The 25,395-nt window shown below is 41.6% G+C and overlaps 1 protein-coding gene across 1 annotated transcript in view; it reads right to left on the reverse strand.

Annotated features, from left to right (window-relative positions):
- The window catches only part of LOC149285406 (dedicator of cytokinesis protein 3-like), a 121,810-nt gene extending 96,415 nt beyond the window's left edge, over positions 1-25,395 (reverse strand). The window contains exons 1-2 of the mRNA XM_089495353.1: positions 25,359-25,395; positions 468-551 (exon numbers count right to left, since the gene is read on the reverse strand). Of these exons, the coding sequence (XP_089351479.1) occupies positions 468-551; positions 25,359-25,395 (121 nt within the window). The remainder of the gene's footprint in view (positions 1-467; positions 552-25,358) is intronic.

Genomic DNA, 25,395 nt, shown 5'->3' on the forward strand with positions numbered 1-25,395 from the left:
GGAGGCGGCAGAGGAAGGGTAGATAATAGGGGGGGGGGCATTTTAAACTTCGCCCCAGGCAGCATTATGTCTTGGGCCGGCCCTGGGTGACTTGGACCTAATAATTGGCTTTGGAACCCAACGTGAGAAGACGTTAACTTTAGGCTTCTAAGGTTAACCCATAATAATGAAAACACAATATAGAAAAGCAACAAGGGGTGTGTTCCTCAGATATTAGGTATTCATGCATTTAAAAAAGAGGGGGTGGTAATGGACCTTTTTATGAAAATGTATTGGGGGTAGATGGTGAGCCCCACAAAGCTAGAATTAGATATTTTCCACACGCATCACAATAGTTCCCCACTGAGAGATACGTCATCATCCGCCCTAGAACAATTCTCGTACCATCGTTACGTTTGAGTGTCGTGTTTAATGAGTATTTGTCACACATTGCAGAATGCGTGGTAAAAGTACCACAGGACACTCACCTTCACATTTCTCCAGAATGTGGACCGTTTCTCCCAGTTCCAACGTTAACCCTTGAGGCACTGATGCACGGAAGTTACAAATCACTAAAAAAAAAAAAAAAAAAAAAAAAAAAAGAGAATCAAGGTAGGAATACCTTATACGATGTTGGTGAATAGTGACATTTTCCTTTACCAGTTTTAATTCTGAACTTGCTGCAAATTTATGTCATTTTCACATGCCAAATAAAAAATATAAAAAACATTACTAAATATCTTAAACAAATAAATGCATTATTTTTGCTCCCCCAGGAATATATATATAGAGAGAGAGAGAGAGAGAGAAAGAGACAGAGAAACCTTTGAATGGTAATATATATATATATATATATATATATATATATATAGTTACTTGGCATACACAGTTCTTTACTTGGTCAATTATATTAACTGCAAATGAGTAAAGAATAATTTAACACGTGCATAATAACATGTTCCAAGCGACCACCATGTAGACTCATGACAAGACATACATGGAGACTGGGACACTTCAACACAGGTTGCATTGTGTTAGGCTGCTTGTATTAAACCCATCAGAAGGAAGTATAGAGAACTTCAATTTTAGATTAATAATAATAAAAACAGCAATAATATTTTCCATTGTGGTAATTAAATATACAGCACATAGTTAACAGTGTTCTCTAAGTCATGCGACAGTTTCGCCTTCTGTATTTTGTGTACTTTGCGCACCTGTTTCCCAGTTAAATTAGGATGAGACTAGGTAAGAGCTCTAGTGTGCGTCTGTAACAGCTGTTTGCGTTAGCGTGACTGACCACATGTGATGGGCATACATTGTGTCACCACGTGTGTATTCTTTTGTGTGATCCTGACTCCACGTGACATTCTGTTATTTGGCTGTAACACGCTGTGACAGGTTCCTCAGTGCTGTGACCTTGACATGAAAACTCATATAGAACGTGTCACCCGCAACTGTTGTGTAGAGTTGTAGCAGTTAACCTCGCCTGTCACCTGTATTGTTATGCTGCGGGGCTGTGACGTGACAAAGCGTTCCGTATTCTTCATGGTGAAACTGCAGCAATGTGTGACAAATTCGGGTTCAAGGGTTCTAGCCCCGTGTAACGGCTCCCTATTGTGGGGTCTTGACCCCCCATGCCGGCACACAACCAGGCCATCAATTTAGAGCCTTAGATCCATGCTGGCGTCGGCAAAGAGTCCGCGCTGCAATCTATTGGTTTTTAAATGGGGCTGCGTCAGCGCTACACACCTTCCCCTGTGACACGCTGATACATTGCTCTTTTCCTGCTGCAGTGTTAACCTATTCACTGCCGGTGGACTGTATATTCAATCGCATCCACCGCTCACAAACATGTATTCACTTGGCAGAGGACTAGCGCAATATCCCACACTATAGAGTATATTATGTGTATATCCGATAACATACAGCAGTCTCGGAAGCACCGTCTCTTGACTGATACATTTCCTCACCCGCCTGCTGTGTCTGCACTCGCTACTAAGCAGCGATAGGCCTCTTACTATGACAATCTGATTAGCAGCGGCTTCTAAGAACAGATGTCATTTCCACTGCCTTACATATGGCGTCTTTCACTTTTAGCCATGCCTGTTTGTAACATACAGTGCTGAGTGCAGGGAAATACAATAATATCAATATTTATCGCTGTAATAATCACAATAAGGCCCTGGCAAGCTAGGGATTGGGGGAGGACACGGATAACAGGAGACACCAGCAGGGGGGATTAAATGACACTGCAGGAACGGGGGGGGGGGAATCGAGAGGAATTAGAAAAGGAAGAACTCGGTTAAAGGGATTATTATTTCTTATTATAATTAATGTCACTTTATAAACAGCCTGTAAAAGTGTTCCAGATTTTCAATTTAAAAACAATGCTAATTCTCATGAAATACAATGTTTTTTAAATGGCATGCAGCCTCCTTAATATCACCACTTAATGCTGTGTGTGCTGTGAACGCGGATCCTATAATAGTCTGCTAGAAAAAGCCAAAGATTCCCGCTGCATAACCAATGAAACGACTATTTATTAATGGCTGTTTCACTAATAATGGGTTCGCAGGAAAGCGATAAATGTGTTCTGTTTTAAATAATTCAGCTCAGCGATACCCGGTGGCACTGGATGGCAGATGTGACATCTTAACCTGCGCTCCGAGTCATCATACTATGCCCCTTAGCCACGTCGATGATTATTTAAGACACTCATTTTTCTATAGGGGCTATGATAAAAGCTTTTAACTCTTTGTGTTCCCTACACATAGCCAGAGACTGATGGCACACTTTAATCTATGAGTTTGCAGGTAAATTGAATATTTCAAATAAGTAACTTCAAAGGAATGGTCATGTATGTCTGGGTTATCTTTCTTTACGTCTGTTCATTTTTACTGAAAAATGAAGTACATGTGTGCTGTTGTGCATACATAGTGGCGTCTGTGAACAGGGCGAGACTGGAGATTTAAATCAGCGCTGGCACTTTAAGGCCAGCGGCTGGTAACTTGCTTATGTGTGGGCTCCTCCTGGATACACATGACTGCACGCTACACTCTTACAGTTACGTAGCGTACAGCTGCATGTTTCCAGCCTTTTTACACACGTTGTGGGACCAAGTTAGGTGGCCAGTGCCATCTAGCATCTGCCCACCTTGCTTTTGCCTGGTTAGCCAGGTGGCCAGTCCGGGCCTGCTAGTGAATAACAAACGGGAGATGGGTTAAAACAAACAAACTACATGCTTTTGTATTGACAGGGGGGGTTAGTATTTTAATACAATTAAGAAAAAAATGGCACAACTGTTCCTTAAACACATAAGCATACTTTGCACTGCAAAGCGCTGTTCAAACCACTCTACACACACACACACACAACGGTCATTATAGGCAATCCATTGTGCATAACCTCTCAACATCATATTCACAATGTATCACATAATATACTGTAGGTATCACTCATAAAACTTTTAGTAGTCAGAGTGTCTTGTAGGTGATTAAGACTGAGATTTCCAATGTTACCACTGCCAGTATAATAAGAGGTCATGGTGTTTGTCTAGAATATCAGACTATGAGTTGGAACACATATAAATCACTAATATGCACCTACCCTTAAAAAAATAAAACACAATATAGTTATGGTGAGGACACCAAATTGTGGGCTCTTGGTGTTACATGACTTAGGTTACCCAATTATTCCCTCATGGTCCATTAACACTAAGGTAAGATGTATTCTGAGGTGCAAAAATAATTTTTTGTGGTTTTGAAGCCTCAGGTGGAGGTGCTTCAGTTTCAACTGAAGACATGGGAGTGGAACTATGTTCATCTTCTGAGGCCGCACATCCCAAATGGATCCCAAACCCACGGTGGCCTTTTCAGTGAATACAAAAACATTGGAACAAACTATTTTCAATAAAAAAAAAGATGAAAAATCCAAACAAATAATTCTATTGCCATGTTACAATGATGTCCTTCAACTGTGACCCATGTCAGTTTGTCCCTCAAAGGAACCCAGTTGTCAACCTAGTGTAACCTTTTTAAAGCTAAATTAACGTCAAAATGCACACTGATTATTATAATTGATTAATAACCAGTAACTTGCCCTAGAGGTAATTTTACTGGTATTTTGAGCCTTTTTTACTGGCAATATTTATATATATATATAAAAAACGTTTGGTTGTAAGTACATATCGTACATTGTTGCAAATGTCAGGAAATCTAATTGATACAAATCCTGTGGCCAGCGACACTGTTGTTTACAGGAGAATGGATACGATTTTCCTTTCATTTTGAAATAAACGCAATTTCCAGTACATTTAAGTTTTGCAATGAGCATAAATAAAAAGTCAGGGTCAGAGTTGAAGTAAGTTTGGAATACATTTATCTTGTGCAGGTTAATTTTCTTTCAAACCAAAACAGTGCTTTAGATAACAGAACTTGGTGGCGTCATCCGTGTTCTTTAGGATTGGAGTAATTGCCATGAAATTCAAAATCAACGTTAAACGCTCCCAGGTCAAACGTCTCAAGAACAGAAGACTAACCATGTACTTGTTACTGCGGTGTTTTATATAACACTTGCTGTACATTCCCGGAAATAAAAGGCCCCTTGGGCAAAAACCGTAATTGGTGCCAATCACATGTACAAATACACACATAGTTATATCCTGCGTGACTTGCAATGCTTTCCACCATGTAGATGGAATCCCCTTTACTGTTCCAAAGACAATGCATGGCTATTGTGAGTAATTATTTAAGAGGCTCTGTTGAGAAATAACTGCATGTATCTGATTTGAGTCACATAACGTAACCCTGTATGTTTTCTGAAAAGTCTGATGAGCAATAGGGGGTAGTGAAGCAGACGTTTACCCTACGGCACAAAATACTCTTGAGCGGGCTCAGCTGATGTGGAAAGGTAGCTGCTCATTACAACATGGAAGAGAGATGTAAGCTCTTAGGGCTACAGTTACCATAGCATTTTAAGATACTTTAAACCCTTAAAGGAACACTATTATGCCTGTTTACCACTTAGCATGGCTTAGCTTTTTAGATCATAGATTTCATAACATTGTAGCCTTTTCAGTTATTTTAACTCAATAATTCTTGACCTTAAAGCAGTCAAGCCATATTTTTTTTCTAATGGATCAGTAATGGATAGTTCTACTCCCCCGGTTTAAAGTGTCTTTTTCACAAGAAACTCTGCCCCAGTGACTACCTCCCATCACTCTCATGGCACCCCAACAAAACACCATCATTTCCAAAAACAGGCAGATTGTATCACTTTATACCCTTACAGGTAAAAACCTTGTTCCTTCGTCTGATATATATCATATACCGTATTTCACATGACTGCTTTTGATGGCACAACCTTTCATTAAACATTGCATGCAGCGAGGCATCTTTCCGGTCTTGACATTGCATATGTGACAATGTTTGATATTTTGCCTGGCTCTACATTTAACATCTCAGGACCAGTAAATGTCCCTAGTCAGTTGTAAATGCTACTGTTCGAGTGCTTTGGTGTAAGCGTGTACAAATGCTTAAATGTCCCGCTCTAAGGTATTACTCCATAGATCTTCACCTCTCTCTCTTACCCTTGTTTGCTGTTTTTTCTATAATGCTTTATCTACGTCAGTCCCAACAACATCATATAATTCCTACGGTACCGTCTATTTTCTTTTCTACAAAGCACTCTAATGCACTATTCCAAAGCCCTTGGAAAGATAGCGTCTAATAGACATGTTGCTGGATTTTTTTCTGTAACCCCAAAGATTCGACTGTTCCCCCTTCTCCCTCTGCCTCTCCTATCCCTGCTCTTACATGGGAGATTTTGATAAATTAAGGTCAGACAGCGCCCGGAGAGCGCAGTGGGAGGGGGAGCAAGGATCCGCTCGTCCGGAGGATTATTTAATGCTGATTTGATTATAACAATCATTTAACCCACTGCATGGCAGTAATCCTGGAACAGAGTATTCCTGGTGTGGTCTGGGATTCCACGTCCAGCACACAGCCAGCTCAGCATCATCGGAGTTTACTAAAGAGCATGGGGGCAGAAGATGAGAATGACCTCATTACATTCCCTGCTCTGTCAGCACCTACAGAGCTTCTCTGTTAACTCCTTATCCCAGCTGGGTGTGCCTGTATGAGATGTACTAACATTCTGCTGTGTATAGCATGGCTTACATCCATATTACTAGCCATCGTTATGTCAGAGGAGTAACAAATGCTGGGGCCTCCCTTTCTTCATATCTATCCTTGGCCTTGGGCTCACTATTCACTTCTGCGACCGCGGTCCTCTTATCCATCATATGCACTTATAAGACATGCTTTTAAGATGGTTATAGGGGCTGTTGGGGCTAGGTACCGGGCTCTATAGTGTATATATGGACCGGTTACATGGGAGATCTCTGATCTACCCAACAGACCCATGAAGCAGTGGTGGCCAGAGTGTCAGATTGATCTGCCCCAATCATGTGACAGATGGGCTACAGCCCATTGGAACTGCCACCCTAAACCTAGACCAGATTACACCACTATATATGCCACTGTGCATCTGTTATATTAAACAGCTAATATATAATTTTTTGTATTCCACCGAGTAATGAATATTTACAAAAATAACTAGAAGTAGATTTCATTAGTGCCAACATCAAAGGATGTACTTGTGCACCAGCAAGCCTTTTGGGGGCCCCCATCTTGTAGCTGCAGGGGCCCCTGAGTTATGCATAGAACCATTTATATATTATATTATGGGCTGATGTGACACATCATCTATAAATTTTCCATCTGGCTGGTACAAGAACAGTGAAGGCATAAAACATGTCTTTTACTTGTGTATACTGACAGATAACAGGACAGTATGTTGGCCTCCAGCTGTTTTCTAATCCCAGTACCCACAGCCACCTCAACAGGCGGATCAAACCCTCCTCTGAACCTTGGCAACCTGTTTCTATACTGGTATAGAATAGACTGGTTATAATGGTATATCTTTTTCCAGAAGAGCGGTTAATAAACGCATTGCAGTGAGAACTACGTATGTAATTGTGTACACAAGACAATGTGCATCTTTATAGGCAAGGTTGAGCAATGTGTGTTGCTTTTAGTTGGCTTTAGGCTCTCAGTCCAGATTAGCCTAATTAGATCCTCTTTAAAACAAAAGAATCAACCCTCCCCCAGTAAGCATTACCATCTATAAAAATAACTATGCCAGCCACTCCACAGCAGTTATCCCTCCCCAAAAGTCTTCACACTAAAGGCTTGCACAACTCCTGTCCTTCCGGGCCACTAACCAGAGAGTGTTTATGGGTGTCCCTGAGTTAACAAAATTGGGTCAGTCAGTGACTTACTCATTTTTATTGATATTCCTGTGATTCTACAAAGGGGGTCTCCTGGAAAACTGGCATTTACTGGCCCTTGAGGACTGGAACACTGAATCCTTAATTAGAGTTTGGTTGTTTTATTGAACTTCTTGTAATTACGCTAGGACTGTGGCCCCGAGCTATTGCCACACTAGAAATTCCATTACTTTTTGCTTGGGAGTGGATAATGGCTGTAGTCAGTGGGGACTCCGCTCTAACACTTTAATATGTTCGCCGTCAGCTTGTTTAGACCTCATGTACATTTCCAATGCCTGATAATAATAATTCACCCTACTGATTTATGCAGTGGCGCCTTATGCTTCGTCCTACATTTCCCCGTGACTCATTTCATGACTTCATAGACTTAGTCGTGATGCTTCACCTTTTATTTTTAGACAACCCGAAATTTAAGGCTACAGCACATCTTCCACAAAACGTGTGAAGGATGCTCAGAGGGGGCTTCTGTTCGGTCAGAAGATCGGCAGGGAAGACCAGGCACAAAACAGGAGAGGGAAGTGAGCATCAAGGGGTTAAAGTTCTTAAGGGAACAATTAATCAAACATCAGTTTGAACATAATTTACATTTACGTAGTTGTTTTGTTAAGGGTTAAGAAAAAGTTTAGTGTCGCTTAAAAAAAAATTCAACATGTCAAACAGTCAAGGGGGGCACTTTTGTTTTGGAGTGTGCGTGCAACTGAATAGCGATGTCAGGGTCTGAAAAAGGGACAGAGGGGTTGGATCCCGGAGAGGGACTGACCCTCATAAACAGTGACACTTTGGAGGCATTTAACTCATTGTTAAGTGCCGAACTTGTGAAGTTAGAAACTTTTTTTAAACCTAGTTAAGCCCCTGTCCTGGGCACAGGACCCGAACCAGACTAAATCCTATTCAACAAATTCAGAGGAATCATTTAAAAGTGAGAAATAAGCCGGCTCATCCAGACAACATGAAGTTAAAAGTGCTGCTCTCACAGGTCTACATATATGATGAGTTTCCAAAACGTACATTTTTAGGTTAATTTGTAAGCATCACAAAGCAGGAAAAAAAGATTCTTTGTAGAAATGACATATGCATTCAAGTTAAGGTGAGTTTCTTCCAAGTCAATGAAGAGGAACTCAGAGTTCAGAGAATGTCATCGCAGCTCGGCAGCCATTGTTAGAGAAGATGAGCTGATTCTCCTGATTCTCCTGCTGATTCTCCTGCTCTTTATATACTGTACTGAATGGCTCCCTATAACACCTCCCAATGCTCTGCTTAATCGCCCCATCCCTCCGCATCTTACATGAATTCACAAGAAAACGTTGCTGTCTCTTCACAAACACTCCTATTAATCTGCCTGTGAATGATGAATAGGATTTGATTAATCTGCAGCTTCTCATCTTCCTGTAATAATTTAGCAAGCAACTCATTAACTGGCAACCTAATTACTATGCACTTATGTTAATCACTAAGATGCAAATCTGCATACAGATTCAATCCACGCTGGGCATGCAATGGTTAAGAGTTCTTTACATAACAGCAGGGATATAAATAGTGTTTTTTGACATGAAAGAGCGATTATTAATCTAAAAACCTCTAAAACATATAGGAGTATACCTACATATCACAACATAGTTGGTGGGGATGATGTGAGTTGTAGCCCAAGGGCTGCTTAAGGGCCTTGAATTTTAAAAGTGGTTATTCAAAAACTGATAACTCTGAGTTTAAATAATCCATCAATGTATTCAACATTACTAACTCCGTCGCAAACACCTATTGTTTTAGAATGATCACCATTGCCTTGTATAGAAGCTCAGCGGACGGGATACAGCTAGTACCACGTAAAAACACACGAGTTTGCATAGCCACTAAGTAGCGGAACCAGACTAAGGAAAATATCAAAATGACCTGGGCCATCTAGCACTTGATTCTAAATTGTAAAACATTTAGGTAATCAATGGTTGCTAGTGATGGACTGAAACAGGCCCGGACTGGGACAAAAAATAGGCCCGGGCATTTAAACCTGAGCAGCCCATTTTTTATTATTTATTCATTTTTTGTTAAAGCCCACCCTTCATGTACCATCTTTGTATTTACTCACTCATTCACACATTCATTAATGCAGTCTCACAAATCATTCAAGCAATTCATCCACACATGAATTCATTAATTGTCATACACATTCACACAATTCATCCACACATTTATTCATTCATTCTCATACGCATTCACACTACCCCCTCTCCTCATCTTATCTGCCCCTTCTCACTATGTTCCCCCTTTTCACTATGTACCCCCTCTCACTATCTATCCCCTCTCCCCATTTCTCACTATCTAACCCCCCTCTGCCCCTTCTCACTGCACCCCCCTCCCTCACCCTACTTACCTTGTTGCCGGAGCAAGCAGCAACTGCGACCGGACCCACGGCAGGGCCAGATTGACTTAGGGGCTGATGGAGCTGCAGCTCCAGGCCCCTACCTTAAAATAGGCCCAGTCAGGACCGGATTGACTGGGCCTATGCGGCCCCTACGGTCAGGGCCGGCCCAAGGCAAAATGCCGCCTGGGGCGAGTTTTAAAATGCCGCCCCCCTTGTCTACCCTTCCTCTCCCTCTGTCCCTGCCGCCCCCACCCCTTATCTACCCTTCCTCTCCCTCCGTCCCTGCCGCCCCCCCCCTCCCTTGTACTTACCTTTCAGCAGTCCTGCGGCGAGTCTCCCTGTTCGGTCTCGGTGCCGGCTTGTAATGCTGAGCGCCGGAAATCTTCCGGCACTCAGCATTACAAGCCGGCACCGAGACCGAACAGGAAGACTCGCCGCAGAGGAGAGAGAGAGGGGCGCTGAGCGGGTACTGACAGCTTGGTAAGCGAAAACCACTCGGCGCCCCTTTCTCTCTCTTTCGCTTTAAAAAAAAAAAAGGGCTTGGGGCGGCAAAGTGTCGCCCCTTCAAAAGTGCCGCCTGGAGCGGTTGCCCCGCTCGGCTCCATTGTCGGGCCGGCCCTGCCTACGGTCGCATTAACGCAGGGCCCCTTAAGCCTGCCGCAAATGCGGCCAGGTCCGCCACTCTAAGGGGCCGGGAAGCCCCCACCAGGGCCGGCCTTAGGGGTCTGCGGCCGCACAGGGCTTAAATTAAAACATCAGGGTTTTTTTTTAACTTTCTCCATGTTAAATAAAGTTAAAAAAACTTTATTTAACATGGAGAATTTTAAACAAAGTACCCCCCCCGATGTTTTATTTTAAACCCTGTGCGGCCGCACACCCGTAAGGCTGGCCCTTGTGGGGGCTTCCCGGCCCCTTAGAGTGGCGGACGCAGTTGCGGCGGGCTTAAGGGGTCCTGCGTTAATGCGGCCGCATAGGCCCAGTCAGTCCGGTCCTGACTGGGCCTATTTTAAGGTAGGGGCCTGGAGCTGCAGCTCCATCAGCCCCTAAGTGAATCCGGCCCTGCCGCGGCCCGGCCCACTGGGCAAATGCCCGGTGTGCCCGATGGCCAGTCTGGGCCTGGACTGAAACCACGTTAAGTAATTACCACCATTAGCTCTTTTTAATAATGTGAATATGATTCTATACGAGAATGCAGAGCAGTGCAGAGTTGATTGGCAGAGCAGCATTGCAATCAGAGACCAGAGCCGAGCCGTGCAGAGACGAGCGGCACAGCAGAGTTATAAGCATGGATGAGCTGCTGCTTTGGACTACAATACAATGGAACCAAGAACATGTGCATAGATCAGTGCTTCGTGTCAGAGGCAATTGAGGTCGTTGGCTGGTGTCATTTGTTGCAGGATAAAAAGCCATTCAAGGTCAGTCATTGGCAGAAGGCAGATGATAATCAAACCATAAGTCAATCATGGTAACACGATATAAAGTCATATAAAGCTGCATAAATACCGGTACTACGAAGACTTGGTTCAAGCAAAGGATCGATCTGAGTGTAATGCAGAATCTGTAAAGTGTCCTTATAGATTTAACAAGAACTATTTTTCCCAACTGAATAGATTCAATGTCCTGAACACCGGTAATAAAAGTGCACAAACGAGCAGGGACAGAAACTTCAGAGAGCGTTCTCTCCATAAAAATGTGGACAGGAAAGGATGATATTTCTACTTTTCTTTGATCCAGATTAGAACTTTACAATGAATGCTGCCAAAGCAGAGAACTAAAATAACTGACAGCTCCAAGGTGAAAATTGTGCTTCATGCCGGGTAGGACACAATCCTCCATACCTTTAAACAATACGTGTAAACAATCATCTTCCTAGAAATTACTGAGCCACAGCTACTATATGATATATAAGTTATTGCATTTGTGTATGTACAAACGCGAGGTGCACATCAACATTGAGGGGTTTTCACGGATCAAATAAACCTGGCGCGTTTCGCTCTTCTGGAACACCACTTGCCACTAGTCCAGTGCACTTGACTGCACCGTTGTTTACAATGTTGTGTGGAGATTGTGCTTTCTGCATATCACAGATTATGTCACACTCAGTACGGGTTACACACCACAAAGAATTACGGCATGAGAAAAGCCGTTGCTAGGATAAAGACTGAAAGAAGACAGGATGTCTAGAATTCATTTTGGTTGCTAGGATGATGATGTCGTGATGATGGAATTACACCACACATCAGGAATTGGCTGTGTTGGGCTGATTAAAATCAGAGGAGCCAATCAGAGAGCTGCATTACTGTCCTTTGAACTATAGGTTATAGACAAAGCATGAAAAACATGCATACCCCACCTATATTGACCTGCATCCGAGGATGACCCCTATGGACTACTTCTAGGTAATTTACTCACATGAGTAAAACTAACCACTTATCTGTAGCTCTATGTCATGATGAACACTAGAGTGGATTCATGGGTCTATGGCACGGGTGTTACCAGTTTTATATTATATATTTGGGTATCAATGGCATGATCATTGGTAGTAGGCCAAGGCAGGGGTGGGTACTTCCAGGCTTTATGAATTGCATTTAACTAAATGATCCATTGGCACAAATGACTTGTCACAGATATCGGTGTCAATGTACCTTACCAAAACTACATGTCCTTACAGGGTGGCTACAAACAAGACTTTCTAAGACGGGTGTCTGCAGGTAAAGGTCACCCATTATTCTCCCAGCTGTTCCATGTCCTGAGTTCACCTTTGTTGCCTGCATGCTGTTAAGCAATGCTTATGCCTCCTTAATTATTCATACCATACTTACTGACCTGCACCAATTACACTAAGCACTCATGTTAAAATATAATCCATCCTTTTGACTATTGATCCTCTAACACTTACTTCTTACACCTTTATTATAATCACAATGACCCCGTGTACCAGTGAGTGTATGAAATTCTAAATCAAATATCCTTTTTTTTACCTTCTGGCAGTAATAAGTTGAAATCTCACATTTGGCCAATATATGAAATGTCCAAATACGGCGAGGACTGTCACAACATTATCATGACTTTGTGATGGCCGTGCATGTGCAATGTTGTGTTGCCACCAATCAGGCATAGTACGTGAACACGTTTCCACTGCTCCGGTGGCAGCGTGTTTTATGTCAAGTCACCAGCATTGTAAACCAATGTCAAAATATTATGTTTTCCAAGAAAAAATGATCTTATCTCTATTCCATTTGTGTCCACAGGCTGCGTACGACTGCAAAGAATGTACAATAAAAGATTGCTTATTAAATTGAAATAATACATTGTATCATCTTAATAATGTAGTTGCCACTGAGCTTAATACTTTACCCATTTCATAATGCATCTAAATGCCTAATATTAAATGTTTGATACAAAATGTTATAAAAAAAAAAAAAAGTGGATACCGTGAGAGATATATTCTGCAAGTAGAGGACGCAAAAAATACAAAAGAAGGCATATGGTGGATTTTTGCATTGTAAATAGTCTTTAACATATCGAAACGCTGCTAGAAAATTCTAAAAATAAATTGAGTGAGAGAAAAAGTGAGAATTCCACGATGAACAGCTACACCTTGTTTACCTCGAATCACATACACCCCTTTCACAATAATAATAAAAGATATATATTTTTCAGCACTACTGGACACATTGTTATTGATGTGATGTGCTGAGCAAATATTTTCTTTCCTGTCTTAAAAGTTAATTAGCATTTTTGTGTTTTAACGCCATACGTGAAATGTGTTATTTTCTTTTGACTTGGCTGTTTCACCAGATTAGGATGGAGCTCACAGAACCACAACTGTTAAACCGTACCCCTGGCTAAGAAACAGAATTCTGGAATCAGGGCCAGACTAGGGGGCAACGAAGGCTGGAGGCCACCAATGAAGCGTCTGATGGCTGGATACCAGCATGTGGCTGAGCATACCCAGCTAGTGGCCACACACTGCAGAACCTGATCTGCCATTGGAACAGCAGATTGGATGAGTATGGATAAATGTTGGCTTGGGCCCGCCGGGCATTTGCCCCAGGCCAACATTTCTCTATACATTGAGTATGGAGAAATGTAGGTCTGGGGCTAGTGATGTATTCTGGGCTAGTCTGACTAGGCCAACACCTAGGGTGGCAGGAAATTAGGCCCCCTGATGCTCAATGGGTTCGTTACAGAGAAGATCTATGATAACCACAACCAGCCCATTGTCACCGCAGCCTGCATAGGCTGCATTAGAAGGTGCTGCGCTCCTTTTAGATGCTGAGCCCCAGGATATTATGCCTATAGAGGGGCACTGCCCTAGGTAGTGCCTTGTGTAGCGCATTAAGTAAAAACATTTCTGCCTGATGCCCACCAGGCATTTGGCCAAAGCCAATGTTTCTCCATACTCACTCAATCTGGTGATTGCCTGGAGTGTCAGATGGCCAGTCCGGACCACAGATATATACAAAAAAGCCAAGATGGACAAAATGTGTGGCATGGATTTGGAAGAAGAGAGGAAAATCCATGACAGAAAAAAATTATTAGATTTGCTGGAGAGCACTTTTTGACTCATATCTCAACTTTCTTAAGGTAAACCTTGATAATACATGCTACAGTTGATTCACTAAAAGTGAAGATGGCAGGAGAGCTAAAGTTTAAATTTAAAAACTTGACTATGGGCTATAAAGGTCCAACCTCAGAGCAAGAAGAGCTTGGCCCACTATGTCTGGCTAGCCCCCAATCTTTTTCATGTCCCCAGAACCGGAATAGATCTAGAAGACAACCTTGGGAAGTTCCCACAGCATAAAAGTTGAAACCTTAACTTTCCTGCAAACCGTTGTTCCAACTCCCACTTTAGTGAATGATTGGCACACTATAAGCTATAAACTGGTTTCAGTAATGAATTTAAGGGTAACAGTTTCCCCAGTTGTGTCTTTGTTCATCATGTTCTAATGATCTAAAGTGAAGATAAGTAGTGAAGTCTACGGGAAATATTTTTAGTTTTTATGTTCGATGGAGGACATTTTTTTACTGCTTCTACAGGGATTAAAAACGAAGGTTAGGAAAGCCAGCCGAAAAAAGATCCACCTCAGAGTAAAAAAATAATGAGCACATAACACCAAAAGAAAAACTGATAATAAATGAGTGAATATTATCATCCTGGTAAAACACATAATGTGCCAGTTTCTCTAATTAGTCATAATGTGATTTTTCGTTTTTGAAGCAAACTTTTAAAAAGGCTTTCTGATTTATCCATACTTATCTTTTGCTTATAAAGGTAATGTATCTACAATATCTCACACCATTGAATCCTCCAGCTACAAGCAGATAATCAGTGGTTGATAAGGATCGGATCATGGGAGAGGAGGGCAACGGAAGCTCTGTAGCTGCAGCTGCCCCTAATGTAAGTAAGAATGCATATTAAAGTACTCTGAAAGTGCATGTTTTTTAGTGAGGCTGTCAGACATTATCCTGACACTTTAAGACCCCTTTTACAACTTTGTAAAAAAAAACAACCAGAACCAACATAAATTTTGTGATTCTGATGTTGCACCTCGGTGTCACGGGCTAGGCTAGAAATAAAAACACACACCAGCTCTATATGCAACAACACCATTGTTATATAACAATATATAATTGTCCTAGCCACAATATATTTTTGCTTCATCACCATCATAATAAATACTATCTTGCCTTCACCACACTTCCCTCATCGTTTACCACCCTCACCCTCAACATAATCTCTAATAACATCATACCACACACACAAATGTAGATTAAGCATAACAAAAGAAATGATATTATAATTGAATATCAACATTTTATACACACACACCAACCACACTCACCATACTGACCATCAAACTGACACCAACTACGCTCAGCCATACGGGTGCAGACCTAAATGATCCTCAACATTGTACAGGGGTTCATTATATAAAAGGGGCTTATGATGTAAATTTAAATTTTATGTACCTTACTTGTGAAATTAACATTTAAAAAAAAAAAATGTTTCACATGGAAATTAAGCCTCATTTTACAAGTAAAATTTGTGGAAAATATTTGCAAATATCTGCTTTTTTTTGAAGAATGCAGATATTTGATGATCAATGCTTTAAAAAATGCCTAAAATTATATTTTATTTTAAAATTATATTACCTTCTCTAGTATGATTCCCTTTTTCATTAAAACACATTGTTCTGAACCAAATAACATGCCCATACTTTCAGCCTTAAATACTACACCGCGCACCACACTCAGCCACACATGCAACACCAACCGGTTCTGCAGCATTATCACAATAGCGGAGTGAAAATTAACATCAAATGGCAATATACAGATTTGACATTAACACATTCTGATACAGGAGGAGAAGAGGGTCCTGCTCTTGCAAGTTAACAATATATTAGGAGATGAGTCTTTCTGCGCAAACCAAATAACTTAAGACATTATATTATTGTCTATACAAATGTCAATCACTAGAACAGTGCTGTCAATACCTATATTAATGCGGCCGCCAAGAATAAGGTCATGATTATCTCAGTATTGAAATGTCCATGTAGAAGACATAATAAATTAATTCAGACTGGGAAATGTTGAAAATATTCAATGTAATTTCTTACATCTGTAGCATGTATGGAAGCAGCTTATTCATTAAGCATATCTGGGAATTGTACTGATGCAGCAAAAAGCATATAGCATTTAGCTGAGAATGGCCAATGGCTTTTATGGTCCAAAACCCCATGCGACTTAATTATTTATTTGAAAAATATAGAACACATCAAACACAGCTCTGCAAACATGTTCTTGTGGGAGGAGGGAGATGATTCATTACTCTATAACTACCTTATTCTATAATAGCGTTAAGGTTAACATAGCCCCCCCCCCCAACACAAATCTTGATACCCCATTTCTTTACTTCCAGATGGAATGCAATTATTTTCCGCAAAAATCATATGATATGTATTACACATTGGTCAATAAACATGGGCAGATTTAAATATCAGCAGCCGCACAGCCTTTTAAGAGCAGGCATGATGCGTTGTCATTCCCCAGGGGACTACGAATGTGACCTAGTAAGATGAAGCACCACACATTAATGTAAGCGCACTCCCAGCATCGCATCCATTAACTATCACAGTCTGGAATCACTTCACCGGCCCGGGATCTGCATTGATAACCTTAGACCCCGACCATCGAAAGCAATGATTATCCCAGTAAATTCTGAGGCTGATGGACAGATCCAGTATTTGCAACAAAGGGGTTAATGTCTACATTAGTGTGATGTCATTGTCTACTGATTATGACATCAACAATTAAAGATAACCCTTTTCCAATGCATTTCATTTAAAATGTCACAAACCTAAAACCACCTTCAAATACAGTAATCCTGATGAGGAATTCTCAGATAAATATAATTACAATTATTTTATGCAAATTACTTAACAACCTTTTAAGTATAATCCTTAAAATCTAATTATTTTAGTTCTGAATTGGTTAAATAACACTGAAATAATCCCAAACATTCTTCATCTTCCAAATGGCTTGAATTTCCCTAATTCTGTGAATGTACCTCATGTCTTACTTCACTAACCATTTTATATTAAAGGGAACAGATCAACAAGATTTTGTAAATCCTATTTACGGTTTAAATCCAACTTGCATGGTGTAATGTAATTTCCTCTTTTGTGTCTACAAGCACAAAATTCTGTCATGGATGGCATTCGTCAAGGTTTTTCAATTCTTATCTCGCCAGCCGAGGTGGGTCTAGATTTTAAGACCCTCTCCAAATAAAAAGGTTTAGAAGACCATTTAAAAAATCCAAGTATATAAAATAGACATAAGCTAGGCATTTAAAAAGTTTCAGTTGGACACCTTTGTTCGGGGCATGGTTAGCGGCAGGGCTGGTAGCCGGACTAAGCAATTATCTAACCACCTTGGGTCACATTGAAGAAGAACGTTGGGATATGACATCATGATGCCACCAACCTCAGCATCCATGAGGTTCCCTTTTAAATTGCAGATGTGATGGCACTGCCAATATCCCCATAAATTATGCACTGAATGCCCCTTTGTTGAGTTGAAAAAAGGCATTAAAAGCCCCAAACAGCTGATCGTGTTCTGTTAATTGGTAGATATGATAATGGTCTACAGGCCTCATTTTGTCAGTGATCTCCTGACACGGGGACACTTAAATACGACGCTATCACAGGGACGAGGCAGAGGCACAGCTACTACCAAAAAGCCCCCAAGACATACAGGGATTGGAGATCAATAAAACATTTAAAAAGAATAAACCTGGATATAACCCTGAAGTGTGTGACACCACCAAGCACTTAAAGGTACAAAGCGCAAAATCAATGCTTCAATGATGGATTCCCTTTAAGGCACGCAACAAATGGAAACAGCAAAGTGTGTCTCCAGTAACAGGATTAACAGGAATCTCAGGATAACGCTGCAATCACCACCCCCTTATCTGCCCCACTTCCGACCGTCTGCCTCCTGCTGCGCAGTACAAGAAGAAAAAAAAAGACCTAATATCCAAATTAACCTCTTAAATGCATGCAGCCAATTCCTGCATGAACCTTCTATGTCATAATATATCCAAAAACCCAATTGAACTCACAAATTCTCAGCAGGTACTGGTTAGTAGATTTAGGATGATTGCAATGATTTACAGATTTAGGATGATTGACAAACATGAATACTGTCATTTTTTTGGTCAACTTCACTACTTAATGAAACAAAAATTATATATATTTTATATGAGGATTTGCCTCTGTTGGACTCAAAAATTCAACAAACATATATATTTATATTAATAATAATGCATGATATTTGCAATATGCAACGACACTACTCAATGAGCTGGTTTAAAGGGAGACCCCTGATCTCCCTCAATGGCCCATTAACTCTATGGAGAGCCATGCCAAGACGGCACCATGCCCCATAGCTTCTTTCCGCGCCACGCTTCATTTAAAAGAGGGGAGCAGGGATATGATGTCATAGCCAGATGCCCACAGTAAATATATATACTCTAGGCCAGTTTGTTCTATAATAGCACTTTTGATTCTAGGAACTGTCCAAATGTTTTAATAACGTTGCAATATCGTTGCTAGAAATCCGAGGATACATAGAGGATAAGTAACTTACAGTCTGCCTGACATGAAGGGCATTTAGTAATCTAACTCGCACCTCCTCCTAACAGGGGCCGAGAGAGGAGGGGGGCACTTCCTCTAAAGAGGTAAGATTTCCGTTAATCAATAACCTTCACCCACAGGCCTGATAGTATATCGCTGTATATAGAGACATGATGGACGGAACCACGAGTGGACACGGCATATAGACCTGGGTTGGAAAGGGTTGATCAGAACCGTAGTGCAAAAATAATCAGCATTCTGGTAGAACACTGAATGAGCCGGCAATACCACAACATCAATGTTATATATTGTCTCCGTGTATGCGGAGGTAATAAATACATCGCTGTACGATTCTGTGTAGCACAGAGTGCTGCGTATTTATGGAGTAATAAATCTGTAGTCTTTAGAAGATGATATGTAACTCTGTGCACCACGAACACATATGTACAGAATTTGCTTTTCCACGTAGAACCTCGTAAGCTACAGGGTTAATAGAAGAACAGCTGTGAGTTTTCTGGCACAGTCTAATTGCTGGTGTACTTAAATATTCTCTCCTCTGTCATGTTCTTTCAAGCCCTAATGTCACATCGTGGTCCCATAGGGCGGCTGTGGAAGGGTAATGTGCGAGTGGTGCAGGGCTTCTTCATTTATTTATGTTGCAGGTTTCAAATGTTTGTGGGCAGGTGAGGCCTGAGTTGTGGTACCGTCAACTGGGACAGTGGTTACTGGAGCAAATATTCAATGGGTTTAGTGGGTTGGCGCATGTGTTTCTAACCTGCTACTTCTGTTAGATTTTAGGGTTATGACAAAGTATGTTTAGGTTTTGCGCCCGGGACTCTGGGTCACCACCTGTGAACCCTGCCCATTTCCTATTTAAACCACTGGGTGAACCTCAACATCATCAGGAACGCCCACTGACATCAATGGGGAGCACCCATCGACACCAATGGGACCCCCCACTGACATCAGGGGGAGCACCGAGACACCAACGAGACCCCCCACTGACATCAGGGGGAGCACCGAGACGCCAACGGGACCCCCCACTGACATCAGGGGGAGCACCGAGACACCGAGACCCCCCACTGACATCAGGGGGAGCACTGAGACACCAATGGGACCCCCCACTGACATTAGCGAGACTTTCTGCCCACATCCTGCAAGGGAGGGCTCTGGGGGAGCCAGAGCCATGAAGTTCCCAGGCACAGACATAAGTCCATCAAGTTCAACCTCACTGGTGATCCAGAAGAAGACAAAAATCCCACATTGAAGCGATTTGGGTCACAAATAAGGGAGGCATACCTTCATAGTTGAGCCGGTTCTTCTCAGATGGTCGCCCTTCTCTCATGTATTATACTCTCTTAGCTCATTAACATGCAGGGGTGCACATGAATGTTTATCCCAAGCAATCCATACATTCCTGATGAGATTTTCCTATTGAAATTACCATCATGCAAGCGCCTTTGTTATCCTTTCCACTTTATTTCATTTCTTATCCCTTTACAATATTTACAATACTTTACAATATTCAAAAAAAGTCTAGTCCTGATGGAGCCACAATTTACTTTTCTTGTTTGCGCTTTGTCAATTACGCGTGATGTATATATGAGATTCTATACAATTCCTCTTACCAGCACACGCTACTATGGGCCGTTGCCACCATCTGGAAGCTGAAGAGCCAGTAGATGATGGGAGTCACTGGATGAACTGGATGGTACTCATCTGAATACTTAAACCCAACAATATATGAATACTGTAAAGCAAATCCTCCAAAATTCCAAAGGCACTACGGTTACACAGATCAAGTATCTCAATAAAGGGGATGTTCCACTTAGATAAACCATAATACATTTAGGCAGAGCTGTCATTGCATCATTTTCTCCAAACAACACAAAATAGAGTTTTTTGTGATGATTTCCTCCGTGTTTCTATGGCAACATTTAATATGTGGGCTACTTGAGAAACTTTATCCAGAACCCAGAAATATGGGAAGGGATTTGATGCAACGCCTTCTAATATCTGCCTGTAATAACCGGAATACCTGGAGCATATCCGTGCTTTCAGAGCCATTGATGTATCGCTGTTGCTGAAATGTTCGTTGCTTTTCACTTGGTCAGGTAGGGCTGGGAAGGGGGCAGTTGCCACTAAAACATTTTGTCTATTTAACTTTGCAATTCCACATGTCTCCACTGGGGGGTCTAGCATAACATGGACTTTAGGCAGCATTTACTCAATGGCTGGATCCTTTCTGATTATGGGCATTCTATGCATTTTGTTTTCGTATATGCGTTTTGGACAGCACTTGATGATGCACATTGAACGCATGTTATTTGCCCCCTGCCAGCTCTTCCCTGCACACTGCAGACTTAATAACTTACCAAAGTGTGTATTTCTAAGCAATAAATAAAAATGAATAATCTATGCATACAGGTCAATGTATGTGTGAATAGAGTGATGCGCGGATTAATAAGATCAAAGCAGCTTTATAAAGCGTTCCATTTGTGTTATGTGTTTGTGTGTGTACAGAGCACTAGCCGTCTCTTGATGTAAAGAAGTATAATTATTTATCTTGCAGCAAAGCAATCTGTTGCATCCCACTCATGCCTTTGTCTACAGAGAATGGGTTTACGATTTGTCTACATGAGTCTATAGAGATAAATTGTAAATCTGCCTTTATTACAAAAAAAAATCAAAAAGAGCTTAAAAAGCAAAACATTAAAGGGGGATGTTAATATGAAGACCACCAAAACAAGTGACAGATGCAAGAGTGACTCCCCTGCCATTCCAAATCACAGAATATGACATCTGGAGCTTTAATGCCCCCGAATCCCCTTCTGTGCAATCAGAGGGAAATCGCAGAGGAGAGACAGAGTATTATAACCACACAGAGAGCAGAACGCAGAACGCAGAGCGCAGAACGCAGAACGCAGAGCAAAGCCAAGCACTTCAACTTCGTCTAATATAAACCGGGTGGATGACCACTTTGGCAGCTGATTAGCCATTAAAGGGGCTGTTCCACTTAGACAAAACATTAATTGAGCTCTTTAGCATGTTAGCAGATGTGTCATTTTATTTTTTGAAGGGATAATCACATAAAGACACGAACCTTCTGGAAGCATTTGGACATTTAAAAGTACTTAGAACAATGTTTCTAAAGCCGCATTTTAGTTACAAATGTGTTAATTTCAGCAGAGTAGGTGGAATAACACCTTTAATGATGCGGGAGTCTATCAAAATGAATGAAACTGATTAAAGTAGCTGCTGTCATGAAGGGATATCCATGGTCCGCTCGTGGTGTTCAAGGCCTGGATTTTGGTACCCAAGTTCTCCAGCTGATTTGCCTATGTATATTAAATGTGCAAACGTGTAAACCTCAGGGGTATTGTCTCAAACACGTGACAATAGTTCTCTATCGTGGTATCTGTGGTACTCGACTAAGTGCTTGTGAGAATAAGTGGAATGATGTGTTTGAAACCCAAAACGCTTCCTAACCCTCATTCTAGCGTGACACATGTATACACTTTGCTGAACAGAGGCAACTTTTTTTTCAGTAGTGTTCCGGTCACTAATATGGTACAACCACAACTATCGAATTAATGGTTCAGACACTAACTTACCAAATGAGCTTGAACTCAATCCAGACAAACACAACCCCAGCCTTATACACTGAGACAGTATGTGTCACGTCCCAGTCCCCAACACCCTAGATCCCAAAAACTCAGTGTAAATAACCTCATCGATTTGACAAGATCTTCACGCGAAATTCTGTCAGGAATATCTCACAACAAACATCCCCAATCCATACATCTAAAATATTGTGCTGCAAGTATTAGAGTTGTACGCCATCACCAATCAAGAACATTCTTGTTCAAACACTCAATGCCCTAAGCCAAATATCATAAAAACCATAATTATGTACCTAAAATCTTACCAACAACACAAAATATGAAACAATCTTGTCAAACTGGGATAAGAACTTAAAACTGCCATCTCTGAAGATATACCACTTGGGTATATCATACATGACAGCAGTCCAGGTCTGACTCAGAGTCTTCGGGTGAATAACTGCTTCCTTAGGTCTCCTGGTCACTCGTGTCACTGGTCACAGTGTTTGGCCATGGCTGCTCCCCACCAACTTCCTATCTACTCCTCGCCCACCTTCAGCTCCTAGGGTGGATCCAGAGCCTGACCTTGAGAGAGACACGCGCATATCCAGACACTCACACTAACACAACTAGACACTAAACACTAACACACACCAAGGCACATACACCAGCATACCTAGAAACTCACACTAACATACCAAGAAACATTCACATTAACACAAACAGACACACTTACACACACACATATACCCAGACACTCAAACTAACACAACCGGACAATCACATTAACATATCCAGACAAAGAAACATGATTATGACTGACAGACCCACGCACACACACATACACAAAAACATTTTTACACACTAACATACTCGGACACCTAAATGCTAACATACCAAGCCACACACTAACATATCCAGACAAAGAAACATGATTATGTCTGACAGACCCACGCACACACACATACTAACATACACAAAGGCACATTTTCACACACTAACATACTCGGACACCTAAATGCTAACATACCACACGCTAACATATCCAGACAAAGACATGTTCACACACTAAAGTACTCCCACATACACTCACAAACATACCCAGAAACACAAACATACTAACACCAAGACACAAAAAGTTAACATACCCAGAAACACACTTTCACTAACATATCCACATGTCACTAGCATACCAAAAGACACATGTTCACATACTAACATACCCACACACTTTCAGTAACATACCCTGACGCACGCTAACATACCCAAAGACACATGATCACACGCTAATATACCCATACACACAAACCTTCATTAACATACCCAGACACACATTTTCAGTAACGTACAAGGTAAGTTTATCATTCCTCTTCCCTACTCCTATCCCGAGGGGGGGGGGGCATTTGCCACAAACCACCAATGCCACAAACATATGCAGAAAAGACTACTTTGATTTTAATGGATGCAGTTTACCACAGACATCAGCTTCTCGGAGATAAAATGGTTACTATAAAGCCAAATATTTACAAAATAATTTCACTTATTTTAAAACAAAATCTAAAAAGTATACGTAAAGTAAATATTTAAAGGCAATTATCAGCTCTGCTTCAGCTTTGCTTGTGCTGAATGCTGTGGTCACCTGTAAGCAAGCAGTAGATAGGTATAAGTCAAAACTGATCGTTGGATAAGGTGATGAAACAAGAAAGGTTGGAGGTTTGACATCAGGTAAAAAAAACGAGCAGACAGAATAAGCACATTTTATCCGCTGTTGCAGCCTGTTTATCTGGTAGTAATCCCACACGGGCTACCACAGTCACAAAGCGGAGAAGTCATATGCTTGAGGGACACCGTGATGTTATTGTATTAGGAGAAGCCTTAACACCGGCCACACCATTCAACATCACTGAAGCCATAACTCAAAATGTATCCAATGAACCCGACAGCAACTGTCGCTGATAGCATAAAGTGAACTCCAGCACCACCTACAAATACATCAGATGTTAGACCCACAGACCCAGTAAACACATGGAAAGCAGCACAAGGCCTAATCACTAACCACAGAACTGTGCACCCATCAGCAAACTCAACTATCCAGCATCAACTTGTCAATGACATACGTAGGAGATCCTTAACCTAATAACGCCTCAGACAAGGAAACCCTTTGTCACCCAACAAACACACATGGCCAGTGTTGGCATAGATCTCCTGTGCAAATCCCTTATGCATTGTGGAATCTTCAGCTGCATCCCTGTCAAGTAACAGACACACTTCTACACAATGGGGCATTCTCTGGGATGGCTGTGGCCAGCCCCTTGGACCAGGTACCCCCAGGCAGCTGCCTAACGCAACTGGCCCTAACATCACCCTGGTCATACACCCAAAAATCATAGACAGACAGTAAACTCTGGTTTACACAATGGTTATCTGGGACCAACCTCATCAACCAAACAATAGGTACCAACAGCACAAAGGCACCATACTTACCAAGAACCTCCACAACTCCTCAACACCTAAACCTTAAACACACAACCGCATAGAGTGACCAACGAAGTCAAGACATGATCCTAGCCACACAAACTCAGACACTGGCCACTAACTCACTGCAGGAACCACACGACCAAAGACCACCTAAACACATCCAGCCCCATAGATCTCTGCTGGATTTTCACATTCTGTTGTGATGAAGCAGTGATGAAGCTGTTGTGGGTTTGTATGGCTGTGTGTTGTACACAAGCTGGTTTCTGTGTGTATACAGTGTTGCAGTCTTGTCATACATGTGTGCATTCCTCTGTGTGTTTGTGTATGCTTGTCACGTATTGTGGATATTCCTGCAGTGACTGATGGATTGTGTGCTGTGGAATATGCTACACGTGAAGTGGGAGACTGTGTGCCTGTGTGTTACATTGTATCACCGTATCTCCCGCACTCACCCACACCGTATTTCTCATCCTCGGTTGGAGTCCACAT

This window comes from Sceloporus occidentalis, unplaced genomic scaffold (assembly GCF_023333645.1).
Source record: "Sceloporus occidentalis isolate IW3139 unplaced genomic scaffold, rSceOcc1.0.p SCAF_79, whole genome shotgun sequence".
Classification (NCBI taxonomy): domain Eukaryota; kingdom Metazoa; phylum Chordata; class Lepidosauria; order Squamata; family Phrynosomatidae; genus Sceloporus; species Sceloporus occidentalis.